This window comes from Bos mutus, chromosome 15 (assembly GCF_027580195.1).
Source record: "Bos mutus isolate GX-2022 chromosome 15, NWIPB_WYAK_1.1, whole genome shotgun sequence".
In the NCBI taxonomy this organism is placed as follows: Eukaryota; Metazoa; Chordata; class Mammalia; order Artiodactyla; family Bovidae; genus Bos; species Bos mutus.
The window spans coordinates 25,717,773-25,745,498 of NC_091631.1; the positions used below are offsets into that span (position 1 = coordinate 25,717,773).

The following is a 27,726-nucleotide window of genomic DNA, read 5'->3' on the forward strand; positions in this document are numbered from 1 at the left end:
CTGCCTCCTATCTTTTGCAGTAATACCCACCACCTGCTCTCAGCACCTAGGCTCTCAGGAAACCTCGTTCTGATCCTGACTCTGTCACTGATTTGCTGGGTCTGGGCCCTTGCCTGCTCTCTGCTACACCTGGTTCCTTCTCTGCAAAATGGCCGTGAGAGCAAAGGACCAGCAAGCAGGGAGGGAGGTAGGGAGCCCTGCCTCCTGGCCCTTCCTCCCCGCCCCACACACACAGCCATTGCCTCAGGCCACTTCCCGAGGGCTCCCCTCAGAAGTGTCCCCTGAAGCTCATCACTTCACCACCAACCCACAGCTTGTTCTGCGGGGGTAAGGGACAGGGGTGCCTGTGGTCACTCAACATCCAGGAAACTTTGTCAAACCTGCTGACTGTGTGACTCAGGCAAATTGAAGTGGAAAATGTGATTTTACAGTAGGGGAGGAGAGTAAAAAAGGAAGAATAAATAGTGTTCGCTATTAGCGTCAGGGAAGACAGTGACGCCCAGGACTCCCCGCTGAGACCTGGCCCTTGCACTTAAGGGCCCTTAGCCTGCAGCGACCCTGGCAGCCACCCCAGACAAGCAGGCCTCTCCAGGGAGCTTTGGCCGGGGTGGAGGGAGGCGCTCTTTTGAATTCTCTGTAACTGGGATGTGCCTGAGGGAAGGGGCCACCTAGCTGCCACCCACAGGATGGTGTAGGGCACCTGGTGTGGAGGGGGGAACCAATGGCCCAATGGCGCCCCCTGGAGAGCAGGGATAAGCATCCAGCCTGTGCCTGGAGCACCTGGGTGACAGCACTGGAACTCAGCCTCTGCGGGGGCGGGGGTCCCCTCAACCTGACGATCTTGACCCCTGAAGACCCCTGGCTGCAGGAGTGTGTATGACCAGGAGCCCATGATACGAGTTGCTCCCGGACCCCGTCCCTGCTGCTGGACTCCCACCCGTCGTCTGGGGAGGTTCCTCTTGGCACCTAGCACCCCCCATACCTAGCACCCCCTAATCATCTCTTGCCAAGCATCCAAGAGTGGGCGGGCAATGGTGTCAGCCTCACACCGATGGGAAAATTGAGCCCTGGAGAGGAGACGGTGTTCCAGGCAGAGTGCAGGGATGGAGGGAAGCAGTAAGGAAGGGGATGAGGGGTCGGGCATGTGTTTCTCTCCAGCTGCTGTGTAGCTACACCTACTCAGCACCCACCTGGGGCCAGGCACTAAGCTAAGGTGGGCACCTCATTCATCATGTCCTTCTCTCCGTCTTAGGGGGAAATGTTGGTCTTAATTCAGTTATTTCTCTCTTGTTCCCCTCCCTCAACCCAGTCACAAAGTTCTGTCCATTCTATCTCCATAATGTACCCGGTTTCTCCTTCCAGCCCTGGCTTTCTGGCTTGAGCTGCTGGCATCTTCCCCCCAACAGCCTCCACTCTGGTCCACACCCCATCTGTGCCCCCACAAGCCCATCTCCTTTTTGGCCTCCTTCACGCAACTGCCCCCAGCAGGCTCTCACACCACCTCACCACTCATTCTGTGTCCCTCCCCAGTCTGGAGACTGCCCCACAGAAGGCACTGTGGCTGTCTCCCTGCACCCCCAGTGCCTGGGACAGACGTGAAGGTGAAGGGACAACTGAGTGATCCCTATGACAGCAACCCTGTTCCCGTGGGGAGCGAGGGAGAGCAGGGCCCAGCCTCAGCTGTGACTACCTCATGCGACTCTCAGACCAGAGGACAGTCCCCCAGGCCCAGGAAACGTCCCCTTCACTGTCATTCCAGGGACAAAGACACAGGCAAGCCTCTCTGGAATCGTGGTAACATTTATTCTGAGAACAGAACAGGTCTCCACTCACCTGACCCCTGAGCTCGGCCCTGAGGGGTGAGTCAGGGTGGCACAGAGCAGGAGCCCCACCCATCTTCAAATGGGGACTTGAGGCCCGTGGGAGCTGCAGGGCGCACCAAACAAGCAGAGCAGCTGCTCTCCCCACCCAACCTCCAGCCCCAGCCTAAAAGACCTCCATCTTCACATACCCAGGCCCCAGGACCTTCTGGGACCCAGATCATCACACAGCCAGGAGCCAGCCTGGCCCACCCAGAGGGGTGGGAAGCAAGGGCAGGACTGCTGAGCCAGTTTTGTTTGAGAAGGGGGCAGGGGACAGTGCCCAGCCCCCAGGCAGAAGCCCATGCAGATCACCCAGTTGGCCGTGGGTTCCCCCATAGCCCAGGTGCACGTGGCTGAACAAAGACCCACGTGTGGGCCCGAGGTTCCAGGCTGGTTTATCTGGCCCTCGGCTCTCCACCCAACTCTCGAGTCTTCCTTTCCAATAGACATTGAGAAATGGTGATTACATGACCGTGTATAGTGCATACGCATACAGAGATATACAGAGAAAGGGTACTGTTTTGCCCTTATTCAGCACTTGTTAGGAAGAGTGCTGACAGATGAGAATTATTGGCCCCACTTTGCAGAAGGGGAAATCGAGGCACAGGAGGTTTAAGCAACTTGCTCCTGGTCATACACAAAGTCCTCACCCTAGGCTCAGGTTCAGGAAAAGAAATCCTCTTGTTCTCCTTGTCCTTCAGTTCCTGGCCCCTCCCATGTCCCAGGACCAGGACACAGGGGCAGAGTGGGCTGGAGTAAGGAGGCAAAGTCAAGGATCCAGCAGATCCAGCCAGGACACTGCACCGAAGAGCCAGATCTGGAGCCAAAAAGTCAGGTTTCCCTGAAGGAATTCCCAGCAAGGCCACAGGAATTCCCCATCTTGAATCAACTGGACTTTTTCATTTACATCACCTGGTCTGGAGCCCAAGAAGGACACAGAAGAGACCCAAAACTGGCCACAGCCCTAACACTCTAAGAACACAGCTGACGCCAGTTGGCAAAGAATCCCAGGACAAACCCGTCTTCTTCATCCACCTCCAGACCTCCTCTGAGACGGTATGACCTCGCTCACGTCCCTCCCCAAGCAGATCAAAATAAAATCAGAGGATCACAGGAAGTGGAGTTTAAGAAGAAAAAAGGGTTCAGGCTTTCAGTTTTCCTTTAAAAACCCCTGGTTAAAATTGAGAGTTAAAACAGAAAAATATAAAACATTGAGGACTAAAAGGAGCATTTTGGTCCGGGCAGCAAGAGGGTTATGGCTCCTCAGCCGCGTTTTTGGGGGCAATGTTGGTGGAGGTGCCTCTGGTCAGGTAGTGGATTTACCATCTCCTGCCAAGCGTGATGGGTGACCTGCAGGCTAGAGACCACCACCCCAGAGCCTCTGCTCCGAGGAAAAGCCCAGGTCTTGCAGCAGAGTGTGCCCTGGGAGCGAGTGCCTCCCATGGAGTCCCCACACCCCCCTCCACCTGCTGGCCCACTACACCAGACACACTCCTTCCCACATCAGGGCAGTGGGGGCAGGATGCCCTTCCTCGACACCACTGCCACCGCCTCTCCAGGGACCCCAAGCCAGAGGCTGGGAATGAAACGGAACCTAGGAGCAGGCGACCGCAGCCCCTCTGGGCATCTGCCTCTGAGAGGACCTGAGAGCAGAGGAGAGGCCCAGGACGGCGGCCTGGCTCCATCGGGGGTCTCACGGACATGTTTACTCATTTGGCAAATCTCCTCTGAATAAAAACAACAGGCAGGTGAGTGGGTAGGACTGCAGAACGGACAGATGTCACCTGCACACGTCTCTAATTCCAGCCTCAGCAGGAACCCAAGAGCCAAGCAGCCTTTCACAGTGGCTCGAAAACCAGATGAAGATGACAGAGACAGCAAGTCTGGGACACAGGGCAGGCCCTGGGGACACGTGGGACAAGGGTGGGCCTTGGGGATGTGGCAGTTCGTGTGTAAACAAGTGACATCTTGGCACTCTGTTGGCGGACAGCAGGGCCTTGGGAAAAGGTTTTCAGTGGACAGAGCCCCTTAGCCGTGGTGGCAGTTGGGGTAGGGGGTGCTATTTTAAATCTCAGGCAAGAAGACTCCTCCATGAGAAGGGAATGCTTGGGGGTCCTTGGGACACTGAGGCCCAGAGCGGGGCAGAGACCTCCCAAGGTCACACAGCAGGTCAGTGCAAAGGTGGGAAAAGGACCCCGTGTCCTGCTCCCAGGCTAGTCCCTGGCCAGGGTGGGGACATGCAGAGGTGATGAGAGCTGCAGGTGCAGGTAGGTGGGTGGGCATCAGACGGCCGTGAGGGAGGTACTGCTGAGCACGCGCACAGCGACAGTGCCCGGCAGGTCACTGGGCTGCCGGCTGTTGCGGTCCCGGAGGTGGAGGGTGTGCAGGGCCTGGAGGTCGTCCGCGTTGGCTTTCAGGTCCACCTGGCCCAGGAACTCATCTTTCAGGACTCGGTGGTTCCAGATCTGGAAAGAGACAGAGGATGGTGCAGGGTCTGTGGGGCTGCTGCAACAGTGGCAGAGCCTTGAGTCTCCTTCCTGGGGCGCAAGATGGGCCAAGGAAAAGGAGCCCTGCACCGCCTCTGCCTCACCAGGGACCTTGGGCAAGGCTGTGCCCCTTCCAGAGCCTCTGGCTTCCTCCCATCCGTCAAAGCTCCCTTCCATGCCTAAAGTCTGTCACTATTAGCTCTGCTGTTGACCTTGGGTGACCTTGGACAAATGATACACCCCCTGCTCTGGTTTCCCCATCTTTATTATGAGGGTTGGATCAGTGGCCCTACGGGTCCTTTCAACCCCAACATCTATGGGTCTGCGATCACATCCAGTGGGACCCAGTGCAGTAGCTTCCCCAGGGTCCCCAGGCATTTGTGTACAGATGGTTTCTCACCCAGAGAGATGCTGGCCTGGGTCTTGGGGACAGGGCTTCCTGTCAGTGAGCTCAGAATCATGGCCACCTTGGCCTGAGAGGGTAAGGAAGCACACATCCAGAACCCTGGCTTTCTTTTTTATTTTTTAACTTTATCATTTACTTATTTTTGGTTGTGCTGGCTCTTCACTGATGCACAAGCCCTTCTCTAGCTGCAGCGAGCAGGGACTACTCTCTAGTTATGCTGTGCAGGCTTCTCTTATTGTGGAACATAGGCTCTAGGGTGCTCGGGTTTCAGCAAGTCTCAGCCCCCAGGCTCTAGAGCACAGGCTCAGCAGCTGTGGCACACGGGCTTAGTTGCTCCACGGCATGTGGGATCTTCCTGGACCAGGGATTGACCCTGTCTCCTCCACTGGCAAGGGATTCTTTACCACTGGACCACCAGGAAGCCCCAGGACCCTGGCTTTCTGATCCTCTGCTCTCAGGCAACAGCCACCCCTTCCACCTGCCACCTGGGGAATTTAAGGAACAACTCCCAAGGCTTTGGGGCAAGGTGGGCAGAGATGACCACTGTCTGTGGCTGGGAGACTGACCCTGCTGTGTCCCACAATCACTCCAGCTTATCCACCCCATTCACCCAGCCCACGGAGGGGACTCCGGGGCTCTAGGAGGGACACACGGGAGACTTCTCAAGGCCACACCAGGTCAGGCACAGAGCGGGAACAAGAACCCAGCGTTCCTGGGTCCCTGTGGTCCCTGCCACACTGAGCTCAGTCATTCTGAGCGGGGAAACATGAGGCCAGGAGCCCAGGAGGGATGCCAGACAGGACAGCTCACCTGCACGGTGATGGGCTGGCTCGGCTTCTTGCGGTAGAAGACACCTTTCACATCATACTCGGGTGTCGAAGTGCCCTTCTGCACGGCCGAGCGGACTTTGTCCCCCTCACACTTGATGATCACGTAAGAGTTAGCCCCTGTAAGAGGGAGTGGGCAATGGGGTGAGGGTAGGGAATGGGGCAGGGCCCGGATGAGACAGAACTCTGGATTCAGAAGCCTGGGCTCATGTTTTCAGGAGAAGGGAGACCAGAGCCTGGCCAACTCCCTAACTTCCAGAGATAAGAAGGGGTACACTGTTAATCTCTGGCCTCCTTTACCAAGGCTGTTCCCCTTCCCAGAGCACCAGGTTTCATACCTTAACACCTCCATGACCTGTAGAAAGGCCACTTCCTCTAGGAAGCCTTCCCTGAACCCTCCCTCCCAGCTGCCTGATCCTGCACCTGACTGCCCCGCACACTGGAGACTGCCCGTGGGCAGGTGGCAGAGCCTGCTCCACTCAGTGTGCCCAGCTTCATCCCAAGGATGGGCCCAAAGTGGATTTCAGGAGAGCTATCGAGGCTGTCTGTGGCTGGGGGACGGGGGCTGGGGGCTTTCTGCAGGCAAGCTCACCTGTCGGGGAGTCTTTGAGACCTGCAGCCCCCAAGACGTGTACCTGGGTCACCTGCTGGGGATAGCCGCACAGGGAGCTCCAGCAGGTGCGGGGAGGCTCATCCAGGCGCAGCTCCCTGGTGCGGGGCAGAGGAGAAGAGGTGGGAGGTGATGGAGAGGGGCCAGGAAGGCGGAAAGTCAGGGGATTCGAGGGCAAGGCAGGGGCAGGAGCAGTGCTGCGTCCACGCAATGCTGGACTCGGGCAAACAAACCCCTGTCAGCTTCCTGCGGCTGCATCCTGACCCCAGGGTGCCCCCTCCTCCCCCAGGGAAAAGCAGTGTGCTATGCGTTACGGAGTGTCAAGCACTCTGCTGGGAGGAGCAGGTATTGTTTCTAATCCTCACAAAGCCCTGAGAGCTAGGTAACTATTAGGCCCATTTTACACACTAGGAAGCATCAGACTCACTGGGCTTCCCTGGTGAATCAGATGGTAAAGAATCTGGCTGCAAATACAGGAGATTGGGATTCGATCCCTAGACTGGGAAGATCTCCTGGAGAAAGGAATGGCTACACACTCCAGTATTCTTGCCTGGAAAAATCCCATGGACAGAGAAGCCTGGCAGGCTACAGTCCATAGCGTCTCAAAGAGTCGGACACAACTGAGTGACTAACACTTACTTACTTAGGCTCACTGGGGAAAAGGGCTTGCCCACACAGCACAGACCGGCCGGACCGAGGTCCACTGATTCCACAAGCTGCCTCCCCAGTCTGGGATGTGGGACTCTGGGCTGCCTACCAGGTGGGAGGGCAGGGCGGGGACGCACAGGGATGCACCAAGGCAGGCTTGGGGGTGGCTTCAGGGTCTACCTAGTAGGACTCTACCACTAGCCGCATGACCTCAGAAAACTACCCCCAACCTCAATCCGCAATTCTGATCTGTAAAATGGAAGCATCAGACCTCCCACCCAGCGTTCAGGAAGAGCAAACAGCATGAGTGAAAGCTTTTTTGTAAACTGTGAAGAGCTGTGCACACGTGAGCAGTTGTTCCTTCACGTGGATGAGAGAGGCTGGGACAGGGAGGAGAGAAGGGCAAAAGAGATGGGTGCTGATGTCAGCCCAGGGAGGCTGGAGGCCCAGGCTCCATGCCTTGGGACGACACTGAACATGTCTGGGCTGCATATGGTGGGTCAGCCTGGAGTGGCCCTGGGCCCGGCCAACCCTGGCCCCCGGCCGGCCCCCACGCACCGGCAGTTGGAGGGCACGTCAGTGAAGACTCGGAGCAGGAACTCGCCAGTGTGGCCTGGCTCGAAGGTGGTGGGGATGATGACGTAGCGGCCCTCGGGCTGCTCCGTGCGCAGGAAGACGCTGCGGGAGTTGATGTAGATGGAGCTGGCGGCCCTGTGCTGCAGGCTGTGCATGCGGTACTGGCGGTTCTCCTCCACCTGCCAGGGGCGGAAGCGCTGGGTCTCACAGAGCCCCCCTCTCATCCCACCCTGCATCTCTCAACTCTGCCCCCACTTGATGACCAGACTAGGCAAATCTACAGTCAGAAGTAGACCAGCCTCTGCCTAGGGCTGGGGGAGCGGGGGGGCCAGGTGGATGACATTGGGTAACGTCGACTAAAGGGCATGAGGTTTCTTTTGGAGGTGATGAAAGTGTCTTAAAGTTGAATGTGGTGATGGCCGTACAACTCTATGAGTGAATCACGTGGTCTGTGAATTATATCTCATGAAGCTGTTGGGGTGGGAGGCAGTGGCAATGGGTGACAATGTCCTGGTGACAATTCCTGGTGACAATGTCCGTGGGGTTTCTGACATCATAACAGAACCAAGAAGCACTGTCTGTCCAGGTCACAGCATGTGTCCAGAAATGACATCACCGGCTAACAGGATATGCTAGACCATTTCATTCTTGGAATATGCACCATGCAGTCACATCAGCAAAGGTCATGCCACGTCAAAGTCACAATATTAGCACACAGTGAGTGTCCCAACACACTGACATGAACAAACTGTCATAATACGACCCAGCATACCAAAGGCTAGGGCCTCAGCTCAGGCCATGGCCTTAGCAGGTACACGTGGTTTCACTGGGTTCTTGGTGTCTGGCAGGCCCACACTGTCCCTCTATGCAGAATGTCATCATAACACAGGGCATCACAACATGTGGAACGTCTCGGGGCCCCGGGCCAGGGAGTGGCCGGTGGGAACCCCACCTGGCTCTGCCCAGGAAGCCTCCTCCCAGTGCCCAGCAAGGCCTCCGACTCAGTGGGACCAGAGCCCTGAGGGAGGGAGCAGCGTGGGGCCTCCCAGAGCCCAGCCCCGAACGCCAGCAATCCTCCCCTTTTCTGTCCAGACAGCCTGTGGTTCTGGGGCAGGAAGAAGTCAGGCTGCAAGTTCCCATGGGGCCAATGCAAGGCAGGCTGGGCGTCTGTGGAGACTGAAACAGGACCCATGTCACAGCATGCCCAGGGCATCAGCCAACGTGTCCAGGGTGACACGGTGAGGTCGGAGACCAAAATGTTCCAGAATGTTCTCTCCCAGGCCCAGGCAGCTCAGACTCTCCTCACCCAGAGCAGAGCTGCAGCTGGCCTCACCTTGTAGATGTCAAAGCCAATGGCTAGATTTTCACCCTTGCCGTCCCGGCGGGTGGACTGTTTTGGCCGCTGCTGGATGGAAATCAGCACTTCGTCTTCGGGCTTTTTGACATCAAAGATGTACTGTGGGTGGGGCAGAGAAAGAGGGACATGCAGTGAGACCATACCGAAGAAAATGGGCTAGCTGGCTCCGGAAGCTGTGTGTGCTTGGGCGAGTCACATCACCTCTCTGAGCCTCAGTCCCTCATCTGTGAGATGGGCTGACAATGCCCAACCCTGCACGTGGGGTGGGAGGACTTGGGGAGATGATGGATGCTCAGCTTTAAGACTTCACTGAGCAGTTGGTGCTCAATGAAGGCACACCAGGAGTGAGGACTAGGTGGGTTCCAGGGTCATGACCAAGGAGGCTGCAGAGGAGGAGTCCCTTTGGGGAGTCAGCCTGGCTGAGTTCCCCCGGAAGGAGCAGCACTGTGTGTGGAAACAAGGGATCTGAGCCTGAGCCCAGCCTCTAAATAAAATATCCCTATAGCTCTTGTCAGGACACTCATTAGTCCTCCAGGCCTGTTTCCTCGTCTTGACCAGGTGCAGGTGAGATCATGAGGCTGGGGGTGACAGGACCACGCAAACATGCCCATCCAACCCCACTGTACAAACAGATGTGCTGAGATCCACGGAGGAGCAGGGAGATACCCAGGGTCACACAGGAGGCCATGGCAGGACTTTGGCGGGGGCCCCACAGCTGCTCGAGGGGCGGTGGGCAGGGGAACCCAGGGAGGCCCACCTGCGGGTTCTGGAAGAAGCTGTCCTTGTGGTTGATGCAGCCCCCGCTTCGGTTCTGCAGTGGGTCCTCGTGCCGCGTCCAGGCGCCACGCAGCCGGGCCTCCTCCCACGTCTTGTGGATGCTCAGGTAAGATGTGTTGATCAGACGGCACTTGATGATGTCCGTGAAGTAGCGGCACAAGTCCTCGAAGGTCATCCTGGGTGTCGCAAGGGGCTAAGTTGGCCGGTCCCCCTCCCCGCCAGCTACCCACTCGCCCCACACCCTCTGGACCATGGCCCACACAGCAAGCGCAGACATGGCTTCACAGGGACCCTTCACGTCTCTTGTGGCCTCAGTCTCCTGCTTTGTAAAATGGGCATCAGTCTAACAGCAGCTGCCTACTTCGCAGAGTTTGCACAGGAATTAAGCTACTCAATAAAAACATGTAGTACAACTTCTGGCAGAAAGGAGTTGGCAAAGGCTGGCTGTTACAATCATTACTAGTACGAATAACTGATATGTACAGCCCTCTACAGTTTCTAAAGCATATTTCCATCCATTATAGTCCACGGCTAGTGGTTTGAACCCCTTGCTAGGTGAGCTGCAGTGACCAGGATGCTGCCACCCCTCCAGGAGCCTGGGTGGGAGGAAGGGAAGGGCCCACCCTCCTTCAAGTGTGCACATACATGAGAATATGCACATACATGCATCAAGGGTGAAGATATTTAAGAAAGGCCTTACGAGAAATTCTTCCCATTCCTAATGAGGGTTTTCTACTGCTGTTTTAATTCAACTGGCCCCTGAGCCAGACTGGGCAAAGTGGATCTCGTCCACAGGAGCCCAGACCAGAGGGCCTAGGTGGGTCTCCTGCAGCGACTCCCCTGACACCTTCAGGAGGGGACCTCACTAGGGTGCCAAGATCATTGCCATGTACCTCTGGGTCTGCCTGGAGCCCTCATAGCATCTCCCACACACAGGGTACCCTGTACCCCTCAGTCTCCAAATAAAGTGTCCTGCTGAAGACAGACACTGAGCCTAGCATACAGCCAGGGCTAAATGTAGAATGAATGAATGCAACAGTGAATGAATGCACAAATCATGAATATGCTCTTTAAGCCAGGCTGCTATGATCTTCCCAGCCAACCTGCCTTGCCTCCCTGAACTCACTCTCCACAAACCCAAGCATGCTTTCTTGCCTCTGGGCTGGGTCTCCACAAGGCTCCTTTGCACCCTGAGTCTTAGCTCCTCTGTGAGGCCTCTCCTCTTCCTACCTGCTCTTGGCATCAGGCAGCCATGTGCCCTACGTCCTCTGGTCAATTGCCCACTAGTACCTGGTCTAGTAACCTGGTCTACTTGCCGAGGGCTCTGCCTGGGTACCAGAGTAGCGCAGGGTCCCCTGAGGTGGGAGGTGGGAAACCATGGGGACAAAATGGTCCATTCTGCCTAGTTCACTTCACAGGGGCAGAAACAGGCCCAAAGAGATGCCATGACTTGTCCAAGGTCACACGACAAGTTGACCATGAGGCATTGGCTAGAGCCCTGACTCCTGCCATCCTGCCCAGTGCTCCCTACCTGGCACACAGGAGGGTCCCCTCTCAGCCCTGGACACCTGCCCTGGGCAAGGGCACACTCACCAGAACTCGCCGTCATCCTGCACGGTCACACCCAACTTCTCCCGCTCACTCTTGCTCACCTTCTGCCACTCCTCTGAGCTGGGATGTGAGCACAGGGAGGCAAGAGGGGAGAGGATCAGAGGAGGAACCCCAGCAGAGCCACCCTGGCAAGGGACAGGAGGCATGAGGGATGGCTCAGCAACAGGCCTCCATCAGTGTGGGGATGGTCAGGGGCACAGGGCCATGCCCAGCCCCTCTCCAAGAAGCCTTCTCTGCCCACTCTTGCAGGTAACGGTGGGCTGCCAGGACCTGGGGGGTCTGGGAGCCAAGCTTCAGGCTCGGGGAGAAGGGGGAGCTGACTCTCAATGAAGGGAGCTCCTTCAGTGGGGGTCTGGGCTCCACTCCTCTCCTGGCCTCACCAGGGCCATGAGCCAAGCACAGGGCAGTCGCTCCCATTCCCACTCCTGGTGGCCTCCCTTCCTGTTTTCCTCACTCTTGCACCGGAGGGGTCTCTACATCCCCTAAGGAATCAGCTCCTCCCTACCTCCAGACCTCCACCCACACTGAATCCACCCCACAACCCCCTCCAAAGACAGTCTTCTCCTAATGCCATCCTCCCCGCAAATCCTTCAAGGCCCCAGCCCTGGCGCCACCTCCTCCAGGAAGCCCGCCATGGTCTTGCCCAAGCCCCCGGGGCTCAGCCCTCCCACCTGGTGCCTGTCCTGTGCTTCCCCTTTCACCGCCCCACCCACTCCCTCTCCCTGGGCCTCACGTGTCGCTCCAGGGCCCGTTCCACTCCCGCTCGCCCCAGGGGTTGCGCAGGCGGATCATGTCCAGCTTCTCAGACTTGAAGAAGGCCAGAAGGCCATGGCCCAGGCGCACCTTGCGCACATCCGTGATGGCGTACGCGTGGCCCTTCACCAGGCCACACGCCAGCCGGGCCTCCATGTCTGCCGCTGTCACTGCCTGTGGGACACAGACGCTCAGAGGCGGGGCCTGTCGGGCTCCAGCTGGAGCAGGGGGCACACCGCCCCCTATAGGACGGGGCGGGAATGGCAGCCCCGACGACCTCCTTTCTCTGCGGTTAGGGACTGACCTGGCATTCACAGCCCTTTACAAAGCCTGGGACCTGCAGTGGGGTCAGCCCACAGCTGTGCTGGAGTCCACTAACACTGATGAAATTCTGCAACCTGGCTGCTAAAACAGTAGCTCGACATCAACCATGGTGGGAGTATTTACACCACAGAAGTCAGACAATCAGGGCTTTTTAATTTTCCAGATAATCGTTTTATCAAAACACCACTTGGTCAGCCAAACATGGGTTCAAATTCTGCTTGAATCCCCGCTTTCCCACCCAAAACATGAGCAGTCAGTGAAATAAGACGATCCTCTTGTAGCTCCTGGGCCTGTGCCAGCAGGCAGAAGGGGCTCCCTTCCCTCTTCCAGCCGCCTCATGGCTTGATTTTTCAAAGCTTGGCTGATGACTCTCGAATATACAGACACCCATCTCTCCAACAGGAGAGGGCCAGAATGGGGGTGCTGGTTGAACAGTGTGGGCAAGGCCTTAGGGCAGGGGGCCTAAGGCTTGTGCTGTCCAGCCCTGGGGAAAGGCTGCACCCTCTAACTGCTCCCCTCCTCCCAGGAGGCCGAGGGTCTGATTTATGAGCCAGCCTGGGTAGGGGATCTGCCTGGGAAGCCACAGTCACCCCCCACCCCAGTCAGGTCAATGAAGGGTTGTGGGGGTAGCCTCTGGGGCTTGTTGTCTCTGTGCACTCACCTTGATGGAGGCGCTGATGAGGCCTCCCCGGCTGTGCACTTTCAGCACACGCTCAAAGAGCTGGTTCCTCTTGGCCTCGTCGTTGGCAAAGTCACCCTCGGTCAAGTCGATGGGCTCAGAAACCCCACCTGTGAAGTCCACCAACGCGTCCGCCGTGTTGCCTCCATCCAGGGCCTGGTAACAGCCCGCCAGCCTGGAAGCAACGTGGAAAGAACCCCTAGCTCAGATTCCCCAGCCTTATAGGGGAGATTTCTGAGACTCAGAGAGGTCAAGAGAACCACTCAGGTCACACAGCAGGTCACACAACAGAGCCAATACCAAAACTCAGGTCTCCGGCTCCGAGGCCAACACCCATCCCATGAACCACACCATTTTGTCACTCAAATTCCCCTTTGCCTTCACAGCCTCATCTTCAAAACCTAGCTGTCTAGAAATCCAGCAATTCTTTTCCAAATTGTTAAAAGTTCATATGTCTTTTGACATATCATTTCTGGATGACTAACATTATTAACAATGTACAACTGGAAATCATCTAAATGTCTAACAACAGGGAATTGGTTTTAAAAGCTAATGCTGCATCTCAACTCTGGAACATTAAGCAGCCATTGAGCAAAACGCTAAAGGAATTCTTACTGTGGGGAAAATGCTAGTGCTTTCTTGTAACATTTGAAAAAGCAATACAGTCGGATTCCAATTACAATAATTCATTTCAAAAAGATTAAGTATCTACTCCAGGTGGCAAAGTGGAAAGAATCTGTGTGCAAATGCAGGAGACATACGAGATGCAAGTTCTATCCCTGGAGTCAAGAAGATCTCCTGGAGTAGGAAATGGCAACCCACTCCGGTATCTTTGCCTGGAGAATGGACAGAGGAGCCTGGCGAGCTATTGTCCATGGGGTTGCAAAGAGTTGGGCACGACTGAGCAACTGAGCACAATATCACAGGGGCAACATGTCAGATGCTAGAGACACAGCTGTGGCTCCTTTAGGGTCAAGGTCTTCAAGGCAGAATACTAAATGTGAATGTGAGTAGCAAAATGGGATATATGGCAAAATGTCCTTTCATAAGCCCACAGAACACCAGCACAGGCTTTGCAAAGTAACCAACAAACAAAAGAGGCATCAAAGATGTTAGAAGAGCTGCCAGTGGTGGAGGAGGGTGTGGGGAGAGCAAAGGGAGGAAATGGAGACACACAGAGGGGGCGGGCCTTGAGGGGACACTGTCATGCTGTCCCGAGCAGAGGAGCTGCCGCACTTATTAATCCAGATGGCCCAGAACCAGGAAGGGGAGAGCAGTGGCCTAGGAGACCATGTAGGAATATGGGAGAGTTTTATCTTCTGCATGGCTTTCTGTATTTTCTGGATTTGCTGTAACAGATACGTATTCATTTTATAATTTAAAAAGTAAACAAACTTTAAAAAGAAAAGAAGCAAGCATAAATTGTACAGCCCTCTGTGGAAAACAAGTTGGTGGCCACTCAAAAGTGTAAACACAGGGACTTTCCTGGTGGCCCAGTGGGTAAGACTCCATGCTCCCAATGCGGGTGGCATGGGTTCAACCCCTGGTCAGGGAACTAAGATCCTGCATGCTGCATGGCACAACCAAAATTAATGAACAAATAAATAAAATACTCTACAAAAATTTTTTTTTATATATAAACACAGAACTACAGTATGACTAGATTGGCCGAAAAGATCATTCAGGTTTTTCCATAACATCTTACAGAAAAACCCAAATGAGCTTTTTGGCCAACCCGATATATATTACACAGACCTGAAAGCGGACACTCGAACAGATATTTGCACACCAGTGTTCACAGCAACACTATTCATAAGACTAAGCATGTGGAGACAACGCAAGTGTCTATCAACAGATAAACAGATAAACAAAACGCAGCACACACATACGACAGAATACTGCTCAGCCATAAAGAGAAGCAGAGTTTAGCTATATGCGAAACATATATGCTAAACAGATGGACCCAGAAAAGATTATGCTAATTGAGATAAGGCAGACACAGGAGGACAAGTATTCCACTTACATGAGCTGCCTGGAATAGGAAAATTCATTGAGAAAAAAAGCAGAATGGAGGTTCCCAAGGTTGGGAGAAGGGCTAAAAAGGGAGTTATTGTTTAGTGGGTAACAGAGTTTATGTGGAGGATGATGAAACACCATCACTGTCTATACTGGCTACAGACAGTGATGATGGGTACAAAGCATTGTGACTAACTGATGCCACTGAACTGTACATTTATACATGGTCAAAATGATAAAGATTCTATTCTGGAAAATTTTTTAAAATAATAAAATCTTTTTAAAAAATAATAAAAATTTTATTAAAAAAAAAAAGAGCAAGCCTACCGAGTCACTGAGTGGGTCTCCCAGAATGGGAGGAGAGGAGCCTGCACCTAGGAACCTGGTGACCGAGTGACCACCAGGGGGCGGGTTTGCTTTCTTAAGATTAAAAATGGAAGCTTCCTTAATGGGTTTGTTTTTGATGATGGATTTTTTGTTTTTTCCCTTTACATTTTACACACACACACACACACACACACACACACACACACACACACACACTGTCTCAGGAGAGGGACAAATGCGTCTGGAAAGAGGAACCAGGGAGAGGCTCCTACAGCGCCAGCAACTGGTCTCTGACCCTGCTGCCCATCCTGCCCCAGGCTGTACCTGTCCTGCAGGGCCTGGGCAGGTCACTCCACCCCAAAGCCTTCCACAGCTCAGCAAACCTTTGCTCAAGCCTGTGCTGGCAACACAGGGCCTGGCACAGAGCAGAAGGAGGAGTCAGCAAAGCTAGAATGGCTGGACAGTCTGGTAGACAGACCAATGGGTGGAGAGGGAGGCCCAGGGAGCAGGAAAGGCAGGGGTTTGGCCCACCCTCCTCGACCAGCCTGGCTTGGAGACACCACAGCCCCAACAAGGCCTCCAAGGAGGGCTTGGCAACTTGGGTCTTTGGAAAAGAACCGTCGACCGAAATGGAGCTGCTGGCTCTGCCCCCCGCTACCTGCAGGACACCTGCTTGGGCCTCTGTCTTCCCAAGTAGAAGCAAGTAACTATATGAGGACCTAACACGAGGTACCCAGGGGCCCTTCAGTCCGGCCTCCACCGCACCTGGCGAAGGTTCAGCTGGCTGTGCTCTGGGTACTGGGCTCTGAACTTGCTATGTCTGCACCTGCCCCTCACCTCTGTGTGTGTGTGGCTGCAGCGAGATGAAGACCTCCAGAGCCCAAGAACAGCACCACCCCAGCCTAGCCACCCACCCACCCCCACTGGCACCTACTTGGCGTAGGCCTTCTCCACCAGGGCACACCAGAACTCATTGCGGGAGCTAGAGTGGCAGTAGATGAGCTGGTTGTTGACTGTGGGCAGCCGGTCATCGATGACCACATCCACCCACTCCCCGAAGCGCCAGAAGTGGAAGTGGAAGATGCCGGCGTAGGCATTGGGCTTCTCGGGGTCCCACTCCTGCTCCTTCCAGTCTGGGATGACCTGGATCAGGAGAGAGGCAGGATGGGGACACAATGAGGGTCACAGCCAGCTTCCTGAGGAAGTGGGAATCAAATGGAAAGGAATACTGGGTTCACTCCCCATGGCGGCCATGAACCAATGCGAGTCCTTCTTATCTCCGGGCCTCTGTGTCCCCACCCTTGCAGGGGCTGAAGGCTCCCTGAGGCCCTGTCATACTAGGACTCTATGAGCTTCCCCCTCCCTCCCATCTGCATCCTCCCCTCAGAAATATAGCAACATTCATCTCAGTCCTGCCTGGTCAGTGGTACCACCAGAAACTCCCTCCTTGCATCCTGCCTGAACCAAAAGCCAACAGTCACACTGGCGTCCCCTCTTTCCCTTTCTTCATCCAATCTGAGCACCCACATTCTTTGAAAATCTGTCTCCTCCTCTCGATCCCTTGGCACCACCCTGGCCCAGTCCTCCATATCCTCACCCCAGGACAGGGGAACAGCATCAGTAGCCACACCCACCCCTACACTGCACAGCAGCAGAGAGAGCTGTCCAATCAGGTCACTTCCCTGGAAAATAAGGTCCAAACCTTTAATGTGCTCTGTCGCTACCCCCACCTCCCCAGGCTCATTTCTCGGCCCCCATCCACCCCAGTCCCCACCCGCTGTGCCCTGCTCCAGGCTTTGCTTAGAAACTCTGCACCTGCTCTTCCTCCAGCTGACTCTCGCTGGTCCTTTAGGGCCTACCCTCCTCCTCCAGGAAGCCCTCCTTGACTCTTCAGACTAGGCCAGCACACCTGTCCATCCATCTCATGGCCCCTGGCACTTCTCCTCTGAGACACTTTCCCCGGTTATAATTACACAAGTGTGTGATGTGTTCGGCGCTGATACTGTCACTGGAATGTCACCTTAGTCTGGCAGAGACACGTCAGTCTTGGTCACTGCTATCCACCCAGCACCTGGCCCAGAGAGGGTCCTTAATAAATGTGGTGAAGGGAAAGTCGCTCAGTCGTGTCGACTCTTTGCGACCCCATGGACTATACAGTCCATGGGATTCTCCAGGCCAGAATACTAGAGTGGGTAGCCTTTCCCTTCTCCAGGGGATCTTCCCAACCCAGGGATCCAACCCAGGTCTCCCACATTGCAGGTGGATTCTTTAGCAGCTAAGCCACAAGGAAGCCCAATAAACATGGTAACTGAATGTATAAGTCTAAAGGCATTCACTGGGACTCTTAATAAGGTTGACTATGTAGCATCTTGCTGCTGCTGCTGCTAAGTCGCTACAGTCGTGTCCGACTCTGTGCGACCCCATGGACTGCAGCGTACCAGGCTTCTCCGTCCATGGGATTCTCCAGGCAAAAACACTGGAGTGGGTTGCCATTTCCTTCTCCAATGCATGAAAGCGGAAAGTGAAAGTGAAGTCGCTCAGTCATGTCCTACTCTTAGCGACCCCATGGACTGCAGCCTACCAGGCTCCTCCATCAGTGGGATTTTCCAGGCAACAGTACTGGAGTGGGGTGCCATTGCCTTCTCCCATGTAGCATCTTAGAACTCCATAAATAATCCATGGAGTTTACCAAGTCTCTGACAACCATGGAGTACCTCAGTTTAATTCACACAACCACCCCATGAACAGATTACTATTATAACCATCCTTACTTTATAAACGAGAAAATTAAGGCTCAGAGAAGGCAAGCAACGTGTCCAGGGTCACATAACTAGAAAATATACACATTCTTTGGAGGCAGGCAGACCTGGGTTTGAAGCCAGGATTCAACTCAGGTCTGTCTGTTTCCAAATACTGAGTTCTGTATCAGTATGCACCACTCTGCACCCAGAGGCATGCTGGCACCAAGGACCCAGGTGATTCAGACATGGTCCCTGCCCTTGGCAGGCTCCCAGTCTGGAAGGAAAGGCAGGCATGCGGGCAAGTGCTGAGGCTGACACGGAGTACATGGTGGGCCATGGAGAAAAGACAGAGGTGGGCCCGACCCTGGAGGGCCAGCAGCAGCTTCTGAGCAGCTGTCCTGAGAGCTGACCCTCCTGAGCAGATGCAGATAAACAGAGGCAACCTGGGGCAGCAGGAAGTGGAAGGCAGGGAAAACCCTCACCCTGCTGAGTCAAGGGCATCTGCTGGCCCTTCTGGACACAGGACCCAGAAGAGCCAAACCCCATCAAGACAATAAGAAGTTCCTTCTAGAAGAAAATCACTCCCAGGTATGGGAGCGGGCACGCAGGCATCTGGGCTGAGAAGCCCGAGATGTATCAGGAGGCTGTAAACCCCAAGACACAGACCAGCCTGAACACAGAGATGGAGGCCAAAATCTATTCCCAACACCCACCCTCATTAAGGATGCTTTTGTTTACACGCCTCTTACCATCAACAGGGATGTTGGCAAAGAGAAACACTCCCTAGTGGGACACTAGAGACCAAGAAAATGAAAATGCTAAGCACAGTGAGAGGTGCCCCAGCCACCAATGGAGCCCTGCTAAGGGCCACAGTGCCCAGAACACTCGGGCTGTCTTCTGAGGGGGTGGGGCAGGAAGTTGCAGACAGAGGCCACCCACAGGCACAGGCAGGATTCACACTCAGGGGCTTCGGAGCTTGACACAGCGTCTAGAACCCAGCAGGGACTCGAGATGAGCTGGTCCCTTTGCAGTCACTTCTGCGTCCCTTCTCAATGAAAACTCCCAGGCTGGCCTCTGTCCTGATCCCTGACACGCTTCCCAACACTTGATTTCAGGACAGAAAAGTGTATCATACATAGGGTCCATGCAGGAGCCATAAGCTGGGAACACTGGCCTGGCCACTGCACCCTCCTCCACTCCTCCCCACTCTGAAAGCTCTGGACTGCATGGGATGGGGTTGGAGGAGGTAGGAAGAGGAGCCCTCACAGGAGCTGAGAGGTACCACTGGGGCCACAAGAAAATCATTAGGCAAACCCAGGGTTTGACTCTGAACTCTCTGTGACTCAAGAGGCAGCTAATGAGGCTCCAGGGCCTGTGATGCAGAGTCAGGGATCCCGGTGGGCTTCAATTTCCTTTCCACATCACAGCCCTTGACCCCCAGGCCAGCCTTCTCACCCCTCAGCCCCTCCCTCTGCCAGCCACGGTACCAAGTGAGAGGAAGGTGAGCTGCCACGGGCATACAAACCAAACACCCTCTAGACCAGGGGTCCCTAGCTCCCTGACCATGGACCAGTGCCATGGCCTATTATGAACCGGGCCACACATCAGGAGTGGCAGGCCAGTGAGAGACGTGTCCGTCTGTATTGACAAGCCACTCATGAAGGCCTCCCTGATGGCTCAGAGGTAAAGAATCCACCCGCAGTGCAGGAGATGCGGGTTCGATCCCTGAGTGGAGAAGATCCCTGGAGGATGAAATGGCAACCTACTCCAGTATTCTTGCTTGGAAGAAAATTTCCATGGACAGAGCAGGCTGGTGGGCTGCAGTCCATGGGGTCACAAAGTCAGACACGACTCAGTGATTAAGCACGGGAGCATCCACCGCTTACTTGAGCTCCGTCTCCTGTCAGATCAGGGGCAGCATTAGATTCTCACAGGAGCGAGAACCCTGCTATAATGAACCTGAATCGCCCTGTAACCATCTCCCCTCCACCCCATCCATGGAACAATTGTCTTCCATGAAACAGATCCCTGGTGCCAAAAAGATTGGGGACTGCTGCTCTAGATCACATCTGGTCATGCAAAAAATCAAGGAGATAATCAAAATACTCAGGACCAATCTAAAGAAGCTCCTACTAGCCAGAGACGGGCCAAGCTGAGCAGCCATAAGGACAATGACTGTGATGAGTGAAAACACATCCAATATGTTCAAATTCATGAGATTGTGATGATACCAACACAAACAAATAATTAGTCACTAGTGGAGGGTGGCAAGGAATCAATTGATTTTTTTGAAACTGGAAAGTGAAGGGAGAAAAAAAATCCTGACTTTTCTATACAAACAGTGTTATAAAGTAACCACTATAAGCAACAGTGTTATAAAGATGAAGGGAGGCCTTTATCTGGTAATGAATCCCAGCTGAGAAAAGAGGAAGAAATTAAGAATATCACCCTCCTACTCTCTTGGAACCACTGGCAAATGACGGATTTAGGCAATCATGGCTTCTAACCTCCCTTAGGAATGTGGATGGTTTCCATGTCATAGAAGAGAAAGACAACCAGAGATGATGTCCCTCCTGAGAGAACTTCACTCGTGAAGCAGTTGTGCCAAAAACATTGTGCCTGAACCTTATCATGCCCCCAGAGGTAAGTCCCACCTCACAGGAAATGCAGAGCACAAACATCAGTCAACACCCTGAAAACAGAGCCTGCAAAATCTAGATGGTTGGAAACCCCACAGGATAAGCGAGATTTCTTCAGCAAATAAATTGCAAGGGAAAAAACATGAAAAGATGAAGGAGAACCACCAGACTGAAGTAATGGACCTTTGTTTGGATTTGATTCAAACTGTAAAACATCCATGCAACCATTTATGACACAAATTGGAAATCAGAATATTTGCAGGATATTTGATGGTGGTAAGGAATTACTGTAAAATTATTTCAGCTATGTTACAGTATTATGATTATGGGGTTTTGCTTTGTTTCGAACAAGTCCTTATCTTTTAGAGATGCATCCAGAAATATTTACAGAGGAAATGATATGCTGCCTCAGAAAGAGAGGGTTGTGGTGGCTCAGACGGTAAAGAATCCGCCTGCAATGAGGGAGACCAGGGTTCAATCTCTGGGTCGGGAAGATTTCATGGAGCAGGGAATGGCAACTCATTCCAGTATTCTTGCCTGGAGAATTCCATGGACAGAGGAGCCTGACGGGCTACAGTCCATGGGGTCACAAAGAGTCAGACACAACTGAGCTACTAACACTCTAGGGGAGAGAGGGCTGCAGAGGAAACAAAGATCAACCATGAGTTAGCAATTGCTGAGACGGAGCGATGGACACAAGGGCTCACTAGGCTGTCTCCCCGCTCTAGAGTGTCTACAGCTGAAAAGCTCCATCACCATGGACACCAGCTCCCTGGCCCAGCATTCAAAGCCCTGCAGGCAGCTCTCAGCTTCACCCCTGAACACTGCCTCCCTCAGGCCCCACAGGAATCTACACCCTGTAGATTCAGGACACCTCAGCTTGGAACAGGTGGCTCCCTCTACTGGCCACACCCCAGACCCTGTCCCTCAGGGGCCAGCTGAGCAGCAGCTGGCAGGGGTCTCCCCCCACCTTCCCCTGGGCACCCTCAGGCAGCCCCTCCTCCAAGCTCCTTCCCACATGGCTAGGCCTAACTCCATAGCTGGCTGTCTTCCCAGGAGGAAAATCTGCAAGTGCTGGCCACAGAGAGGCCTTGGCCAGCTGGGGAGTTTGTACTCACAAGTGGTATGAAGGAAAAATGAAAATGGAGTTGGTTTTCCTAAGAACGCGCTCTAAAATGGGGCTGGGAGGCCACTGAGCAAGTGTGACTTCTGCATGCATCTGCCCACATGGAATCTGAACTTTGACCACTTCTTGTTTTAACGCAGCCATCCAGAACGTCTGCCCAGTGTTCCAGAAACTCAAGATATTTATTGGATCCTTTACCCTAAAACAACTCGTGACAGTCTAGCCCTTGAGAACAAATAGTTCCTTTAACAATCTTATGGCTTTTGCCTTTACAAGCCCCTGCCTTTCTCTTCCCTGGAACACTCTTTCAGTTCTGTCTAACTCTGTATCTCCCAAGGAGTCCTCATCTACCTACCCTCCTTCCAAGACTGTGAGCACTAAGATGCATCAACTGTGGAGGGCTGTGCACACATGAGGGGTCATCCCTGCTGATATGTGGGGTACATGATGTGTGCAACCTTGGGGTGACCTGGTCAACCTCCCTCCCAAGAGGAGAAAGGAAAACCTTGGCAACAGCCCACTGGGCGGATGGGAAAAACAAGGCCTGACAGGGCTGAGCTACCTCCTTGGGCTGATGAGGCAGTGAGGCAAGAGCTCAGTGGGATTGCAAACAACCTCACACATAGGTGGCCCTAGTGGTAAATAATCCTCCTGCCAGTCCAAGAGACATAAGAGACATGGGTTCGACCCCTGGATCGGAAAGATCCCCTGGAAGAGGGCACGGCAACCCACTCCAGGATTTTTGTCTGGAGAATCCCATGGATGGAGAAGCCTAACAGGGCTACAATCCATAGGATCGCAGAGAGTCAGAAACTACTGAAGCAACTCAGCATGCACACCCATTCAGCCACCCACTGCAGAATCACCCAGAAACTTCAAAGCCTCACTAATGGGTGTGCCCCAGTGCCCCTTGGTGCCCTGGCACCTGGACTCCTCCCCCTTTCCTTACTGGGGCTTTTCCTGAGGGACTCCCACCCAGACCCAAGTGGCAGGGTTCAAATCCTGCTGGACTCTGGGCCAGTGAGTGAATGCCCATGTGTGTGTACACAGAAGCACGCATGTGTATGTGAAAGTCAGTGTGTGCATTGGTGTGTTTCTGTGCAAGTGTGTGTGCATGCGTGTGCGTGTCTGCTTGTGTGGCAGAGAGGGAACATCCCACAGATTTCTGCCTGAGACCCCAGCCACGGTAGGGCTGCGGGTCACGGGACTGCAGTGGGGTTTCCTGCATTCATTACCCAACTTGTGTGAGGTGAGCCACAGGCTTCTTCGACTCTTCGAAACCAAAGAGTCCCTGGTTCTTCTGAGCATCTGAAGTTTCTCAGTTCTCAGCTTCTGATTTCAAGAGTCTCAAACTCCTGAGTTTCAGACGCCATGGCAAGAAGAGACCAGGAAGATGGGTAACCCCCACCCCTACCCCATAGGTCAGCACCCAGACAGCAGGGCACTGACACACCAGCAGGGGGCGCTGGGGATCCCTGTTCACAAGAGTGGCCCAGCCAGATACTCAGAGACAGCCCGGGGCAGCCCCCTCCCGCAGGGCTCCCAGGCTAGACTGTGAGGGCTGGAGGTCCCCTCCACTGGGCCCTTCTGAGCCCCGTGACGTGAAGAGACTCCACTCCACCAAGACCACTCTCTCCAACCAGAGCAGGCCGGGACCCTGCCCGTGCCACCACCTCACTGTGCTGCCGCCAGAAGCACTGGCTGCTGCGCTGCCTCAGGCAATGCACGTCACCTCTCTGCAGCGTGCGCTCTTCCTCAGTAAATACGTTCCTCTCACTCTTTCAGAATCACTGTGAAAAGTGAGACCCCGTGTCTACAGTGACCGAGAAAGTATTTACAATGAGCAGACCCAGAGAGGAAGCCCATGTGCCACTGAGGAAGCTCAGCACTTTGCTAATTCATTTCTTCTTCACGACGACCCTACACGGAAGGTACCATTATAAGCTCCCACGAAACGGCAGATGAGAAAACAGACTCAAAAAGGTCTCCTGGGGTCGCAGAGGTGGTGGCTGGTGGCAGGGCCAGGCAGAGCCCCTCACACCACCTTACCCTGGCTCAGCGGGAGGCACGAGCTCAGGAAAGGCCAGGTCTGCTGCTGGGGCTTTCTCACAGGTCCCATGGAAAGCGCGTCCTCACTTCACATTCCCTGCCCTCCTCCCAGCCCAGTCTCGGGAGCAAAACCAGGCCTTTACTGCTGCTCTTGGAGAGCGGGAGGGTTGGTTTCTTCTCTCGGTCCCCGCCCCCCCACACACACCCCTCCCAGAAGCATCTTCAGGAGTGGACGGAGGCTGTGGCTGGACGTTGGGCTTGGGGAAGAGAATCAGGGCAGCAGCGGCTGCTCTGGGCAGGGCTCTGGGGTGGAGGAAGACAGGGCTGCGACACCTGACTGGGTGTTGTTCTGAAGCAAAACCTGAAGAGTGGCCTCTGAAGTGAGGCCTGACCTTGTCTCTGGGGAGAAACCAGCCTCGCCCGGGGCCTGAGCCCTCCGGTGAGATGGGGCATCGCCCCTGCCCATTCCAGGGGGCCAGTGTCATGGAGTCAAAGGTCCACAGATCCAGAGCTTGGTTCTCATATACACCCTCCCCGCTCCTGCACGTCCGCTGTGACTTTGGGCAGGCAGCTTCTTCCCCGGGCTTCTGGTGTCATTGTCCAAACACTTAGAGTGAGGCTCGGGCTCAGTTGGGGCACTAAGGCGACACAGTGACATGGGCCTTATCCGGTCAGCAGGGCAGGAATACAAGAGCTTCACGGAAGCAGGCCGTTCCCTTTAGAAAGTCTGAGGCTGGGGGAGAGGCAAGGCCTGAGGACAGGCAGCAAATTAGTGACCGAGACCAGATGAAACCTGGGCACAGGCCTGACCCTACCTACCCCTAAGCCACTCTCCTGTCCCGTCTGCCCCCTGCCCAGCCACCCTTCAAGGGAGGGAGACTCAAGATGGAGCCTGACTTGGTGAGTTCCCCCCATCCCCTCTCAGTGCCCGCTGCCTCCCTGAGGCCTCACATGGAGGCTGGTCTGGGAACCACTGGAGAAAAAACTGTCAGGGGTGCTGGTTCCTAGCTGGGTGTCAGGGCACCTGGTTTCAAACTCCATCCTACATGTGATCTTGGGCCAGTCACCTGCCTGCTCGGGGACTCATCCCTGAAAGCGGCGGCGGGAGGAGAGGGCAGGAGTGTGGAGAGGGCCCAGGGAGGGGGTGGCTCCTGACAAGAGAACACACCACGAGGCGGGGCACACAGGCTTTATTGGGGAAGTGTAGCGGCCACGGCAGAGGCACTCATGCCTGAATGGGGCAGACATGGTAGTGGAGTGGGGGTACAAGCAGGCTGCACCAAGAGGGTCCCCAGAGCTGCAGGGAGAGGTCAAGCAAAGACAGAAGGGCTGGGCCATCTGCCGGGGTCTGGCCTCCAGGCTCTCTCGGAGTCAGCAGAAAGCAAGCAGGAATCCTAGCATGTCCCGGAACAGACCCCTGAGCTTTGAGTTAGGACGGACCATTGCTCACATCACAGTCAAACCTCTCAATGAAGAATCCTACTCCAGCTGCTTCCATTTGCCTGCCTCTGAAGTGGGGGGCCTGCCCTCCCAGCAGCGCCGATCACTGGGGTTGGCTCTCACCCTCCATCTCTCGCTGCCTCTGTTCCCAGGGCTCTCCAACCCCTCGACAGCTCTGCTTCTCGAGCAAACTGTCACAGGCACATCCCTAACCAAAAAAAAAAAAAAGTGGGGGGGGGCGGCCTGGAGGGCCGGGAAGCGTCTGAAGCGCCCTCGGCTGATGCCAGAACTCTGGGCCTGTGTAGTGTGAAGGGGAGTGAGGCTTGCGGTCTGGAACTGAATCTGCTGGCAACTGTGCCTCAGTTTCCCTCTCTGGTGAGTGGGTTGCCCCCAGCAACCTCTGGCCAGTGTTTCACCATCACACCACACTGCCACCCCCAGCCCATTTCTGACCATCAGCTGTCACAACTGCTCTCCCAGGCCATGTCCATCCCCACCCTTTGACTCCACCAAAGATGCCGCACCGAGACGACACACTCACCATCTCCCAACAGTCACCCAGGAAGAGCCTGATGTCCCAGCAGGCCCCAGAGATGCTACTGCCTCCAGCTCTAGGACTCTGGACCCCCTCTCTCCAGCTTCCCACTCTCCCCCAGGCAGAGGGATATCTGCTTATTATACTGCTCCCCACTTCACTGCATGAACCTCCGTCTCCCAGCTCAGAAGCACCCCGTCCCCAGTGTCACCCTGATCAAGCTCCTGCTAAAGGCCACCAGGCAACCAGCTGGGTGATTATATGATAGGTCATCTAAAGTCAGACTTGTTCACAGGGCAGGTACAGAATACATCCAAATGAACACAGCATGATCCCTCTTGATGTACATGTATACGTATGGACAGACAGACTTCCTCCTTCACTTCTCCCCTCCTGAAGTCATTCTCAGAAGAACGAGAGTTGGTCTGCACAGCCCCCAGCATGCCAGTCACTCCCCATGCCCAAATCAGCCCCCACAGCACCCTGGCCGGATGTGTTAAGAGTAAGGTGTCGTGGGACAACACAAGGTACCCAGAGAAGCTCCTTCCTGGGTTCTCGGGCTGGGTGTTCACCTCCGGACACGGGCTCCAGGGAAAGGCTTTGTGGCCATGAGGGCAGCAAATGCCTGTTTGCCAGACTCTCCAAGGAGGCTGCTCTGTAGTCTCTGCCTCCCTGTCTCTGGAGAAGCCGGATGCCTGGTTCTTTAGATATGTCTCTCTCTGCCTGTTGCTGTCTGTATCTTGGTCTCTCTCTCAGTCTCTCCCAGCGACAGAGCAGAGAGAAGGCAATTTCCCATGGCCTCTCATCTTCCCACACTGGCCCCGACCAGGCCACCATGGTCTAGGGCAGAAGCAGCAGCAGCCAGTTCAGCTTCTAGACTACGAAGAGTTTGCATCTTCCTCCCCTGAGCGGGGAGCGTCAGCACCAGGGAAAGGAGACGAGGAAGGACACAGGCTGAGCTCCGGCCAAGCCAAGTACAAGCCAGCAGCCAGAAGATAATGTCCCCAAACACACACCTGGGGTGGGGAGGGGGGCAGGGGACAGGCAAATGGGCAAGGGGAGGGGGTGGCAACCAGCAGCTGCCATCAGAGCTGGTTAAAGACCACGGAAGCCTTGAGGTTGGCGGGCTCGAGGCCCTCGCTGAAGGTGATGAGGAAGTACATGACCTTGCGGATCTTGGCCAGGTCGGACAGGCGCTCCCCGAACTCCAGGGCGTCGGCCTCATTCCAGTCCATGGCCTCCGAGTCCTCCTTGCGCCAGAAGATAGCCGCGGGGTCGAGCAGCTGCCGCGTCATGAGGTTGGTGAGGTCGGGCGTCCAGTTCTGGGAGGTGCCCGTGATGGTGACCTTGCCCGGCTGGTCGAGCACGACGTCCCAGCGCTCAAACTGCAGCCTGTGCTGCTGGATGAAGTCAATGCGGTACACGGACTCGGACGGCCGCAGCAGCTTCTCGCCATCCTGGCGCTTCTGCCCGCGCTGCGTCAGGCTCTCCATGCGCAGCCGCATCTGCTTGGTCAGGTCCCGGTCCAAGACTAAGGGCATGCTGAGCTGAGAAGGCTTCGGCTCGTCCTCCGCCATGGCCCACTTGCTGCTAGCTGCTGCTGCCGCCTCCACCGTCTGCGAGCCGAGTGGACTTGGGGCTCACCGCAGAGGCAAGAGGCCACCAAAGAGGGGCCCCGCCTCCCCCACTGACCCTCCCCTTGCCCCGCCCCCTTTGCCACTGGCTCTTCCCTGCCCCACCCAGTCTTCAAAACGGGGTGCCTAGGAGGGAGGGATCCCCAATGCCATCTCCTCTGCTCGTCGCAGAAGTGGTAACGGAGGCACTGCAGGCTGGCAGGCAGGACAGCGGCAGGCTCCTCGGGGACCAACTGCTGATGTCAATTGCTGTGGCAACCGCCCTGGCTACCGCGGATGGGCAGGGAGCTGACTTGTTGTGAA

The 27,726-nt window shown here is 55.2% G+C and overlaps 1 protein-coding gene across 5 annotated transcripts in view; it reads right to left on the reverse strand.

Annotated features, from left to right (window-relative positions):
* Positions 1-1,763: 1,763 nt before the first annotated feature.
* The window catches only part of CAPN5 (calpain 5), a 57,225-nt gene continuing 31,262 nt past the window's right edge, over positions 1,764-27,726 (reverse strand). For 3 of the 5 annotated variants that reach the window (XM_005890655.2, XM_070383657.1, XM_070383658.1), the window contains 10 exons: positions 16,194-16,402; positions 12,899-13,091; positions 11,894-12,087; positions 11,143-11,220; positions 9,530-9,725; positions 8,749-8,871; positions 7,398-7,594; positions 6,174-6,289; positions 5,565-5,701; positions 1,765-4,327 (listed from right to left, as the gene is read on the reverse strand). In XM_005890655.2, the coding sequence (XP_005890717.2) occupies positions 4,145-4,327; positions 5,565-5,701; positions 6,174-6,289; positions 7,398-7,594; positions 8,749-8,871; positions 9,530-9,725; positions 11,143-11,220; positions 11,894-12,087; positions 12,899-13,091; positions 16,194-16,402 (1,626 nt within the window). In that variant the 3' untranslated portion in view covers positions 1,765-4,144. Of the gene's footprint in view, positions 4,328-5,564; positions 5,702-6,173; positions 6,290-7,397; positions 7,595-8,748; positions 8,872-9,529; positions 9,726-11,142; positions 11,221-11,893; positions 12,088-12,898; positions 13,092-16,193; positions 16,403-24,971; positions 27,406-27,726 lie in introns of those variants that run through there. The other 2 variants (XM_070383659.1, XM_070383660.1) reach the window with 2 other exon arrangements.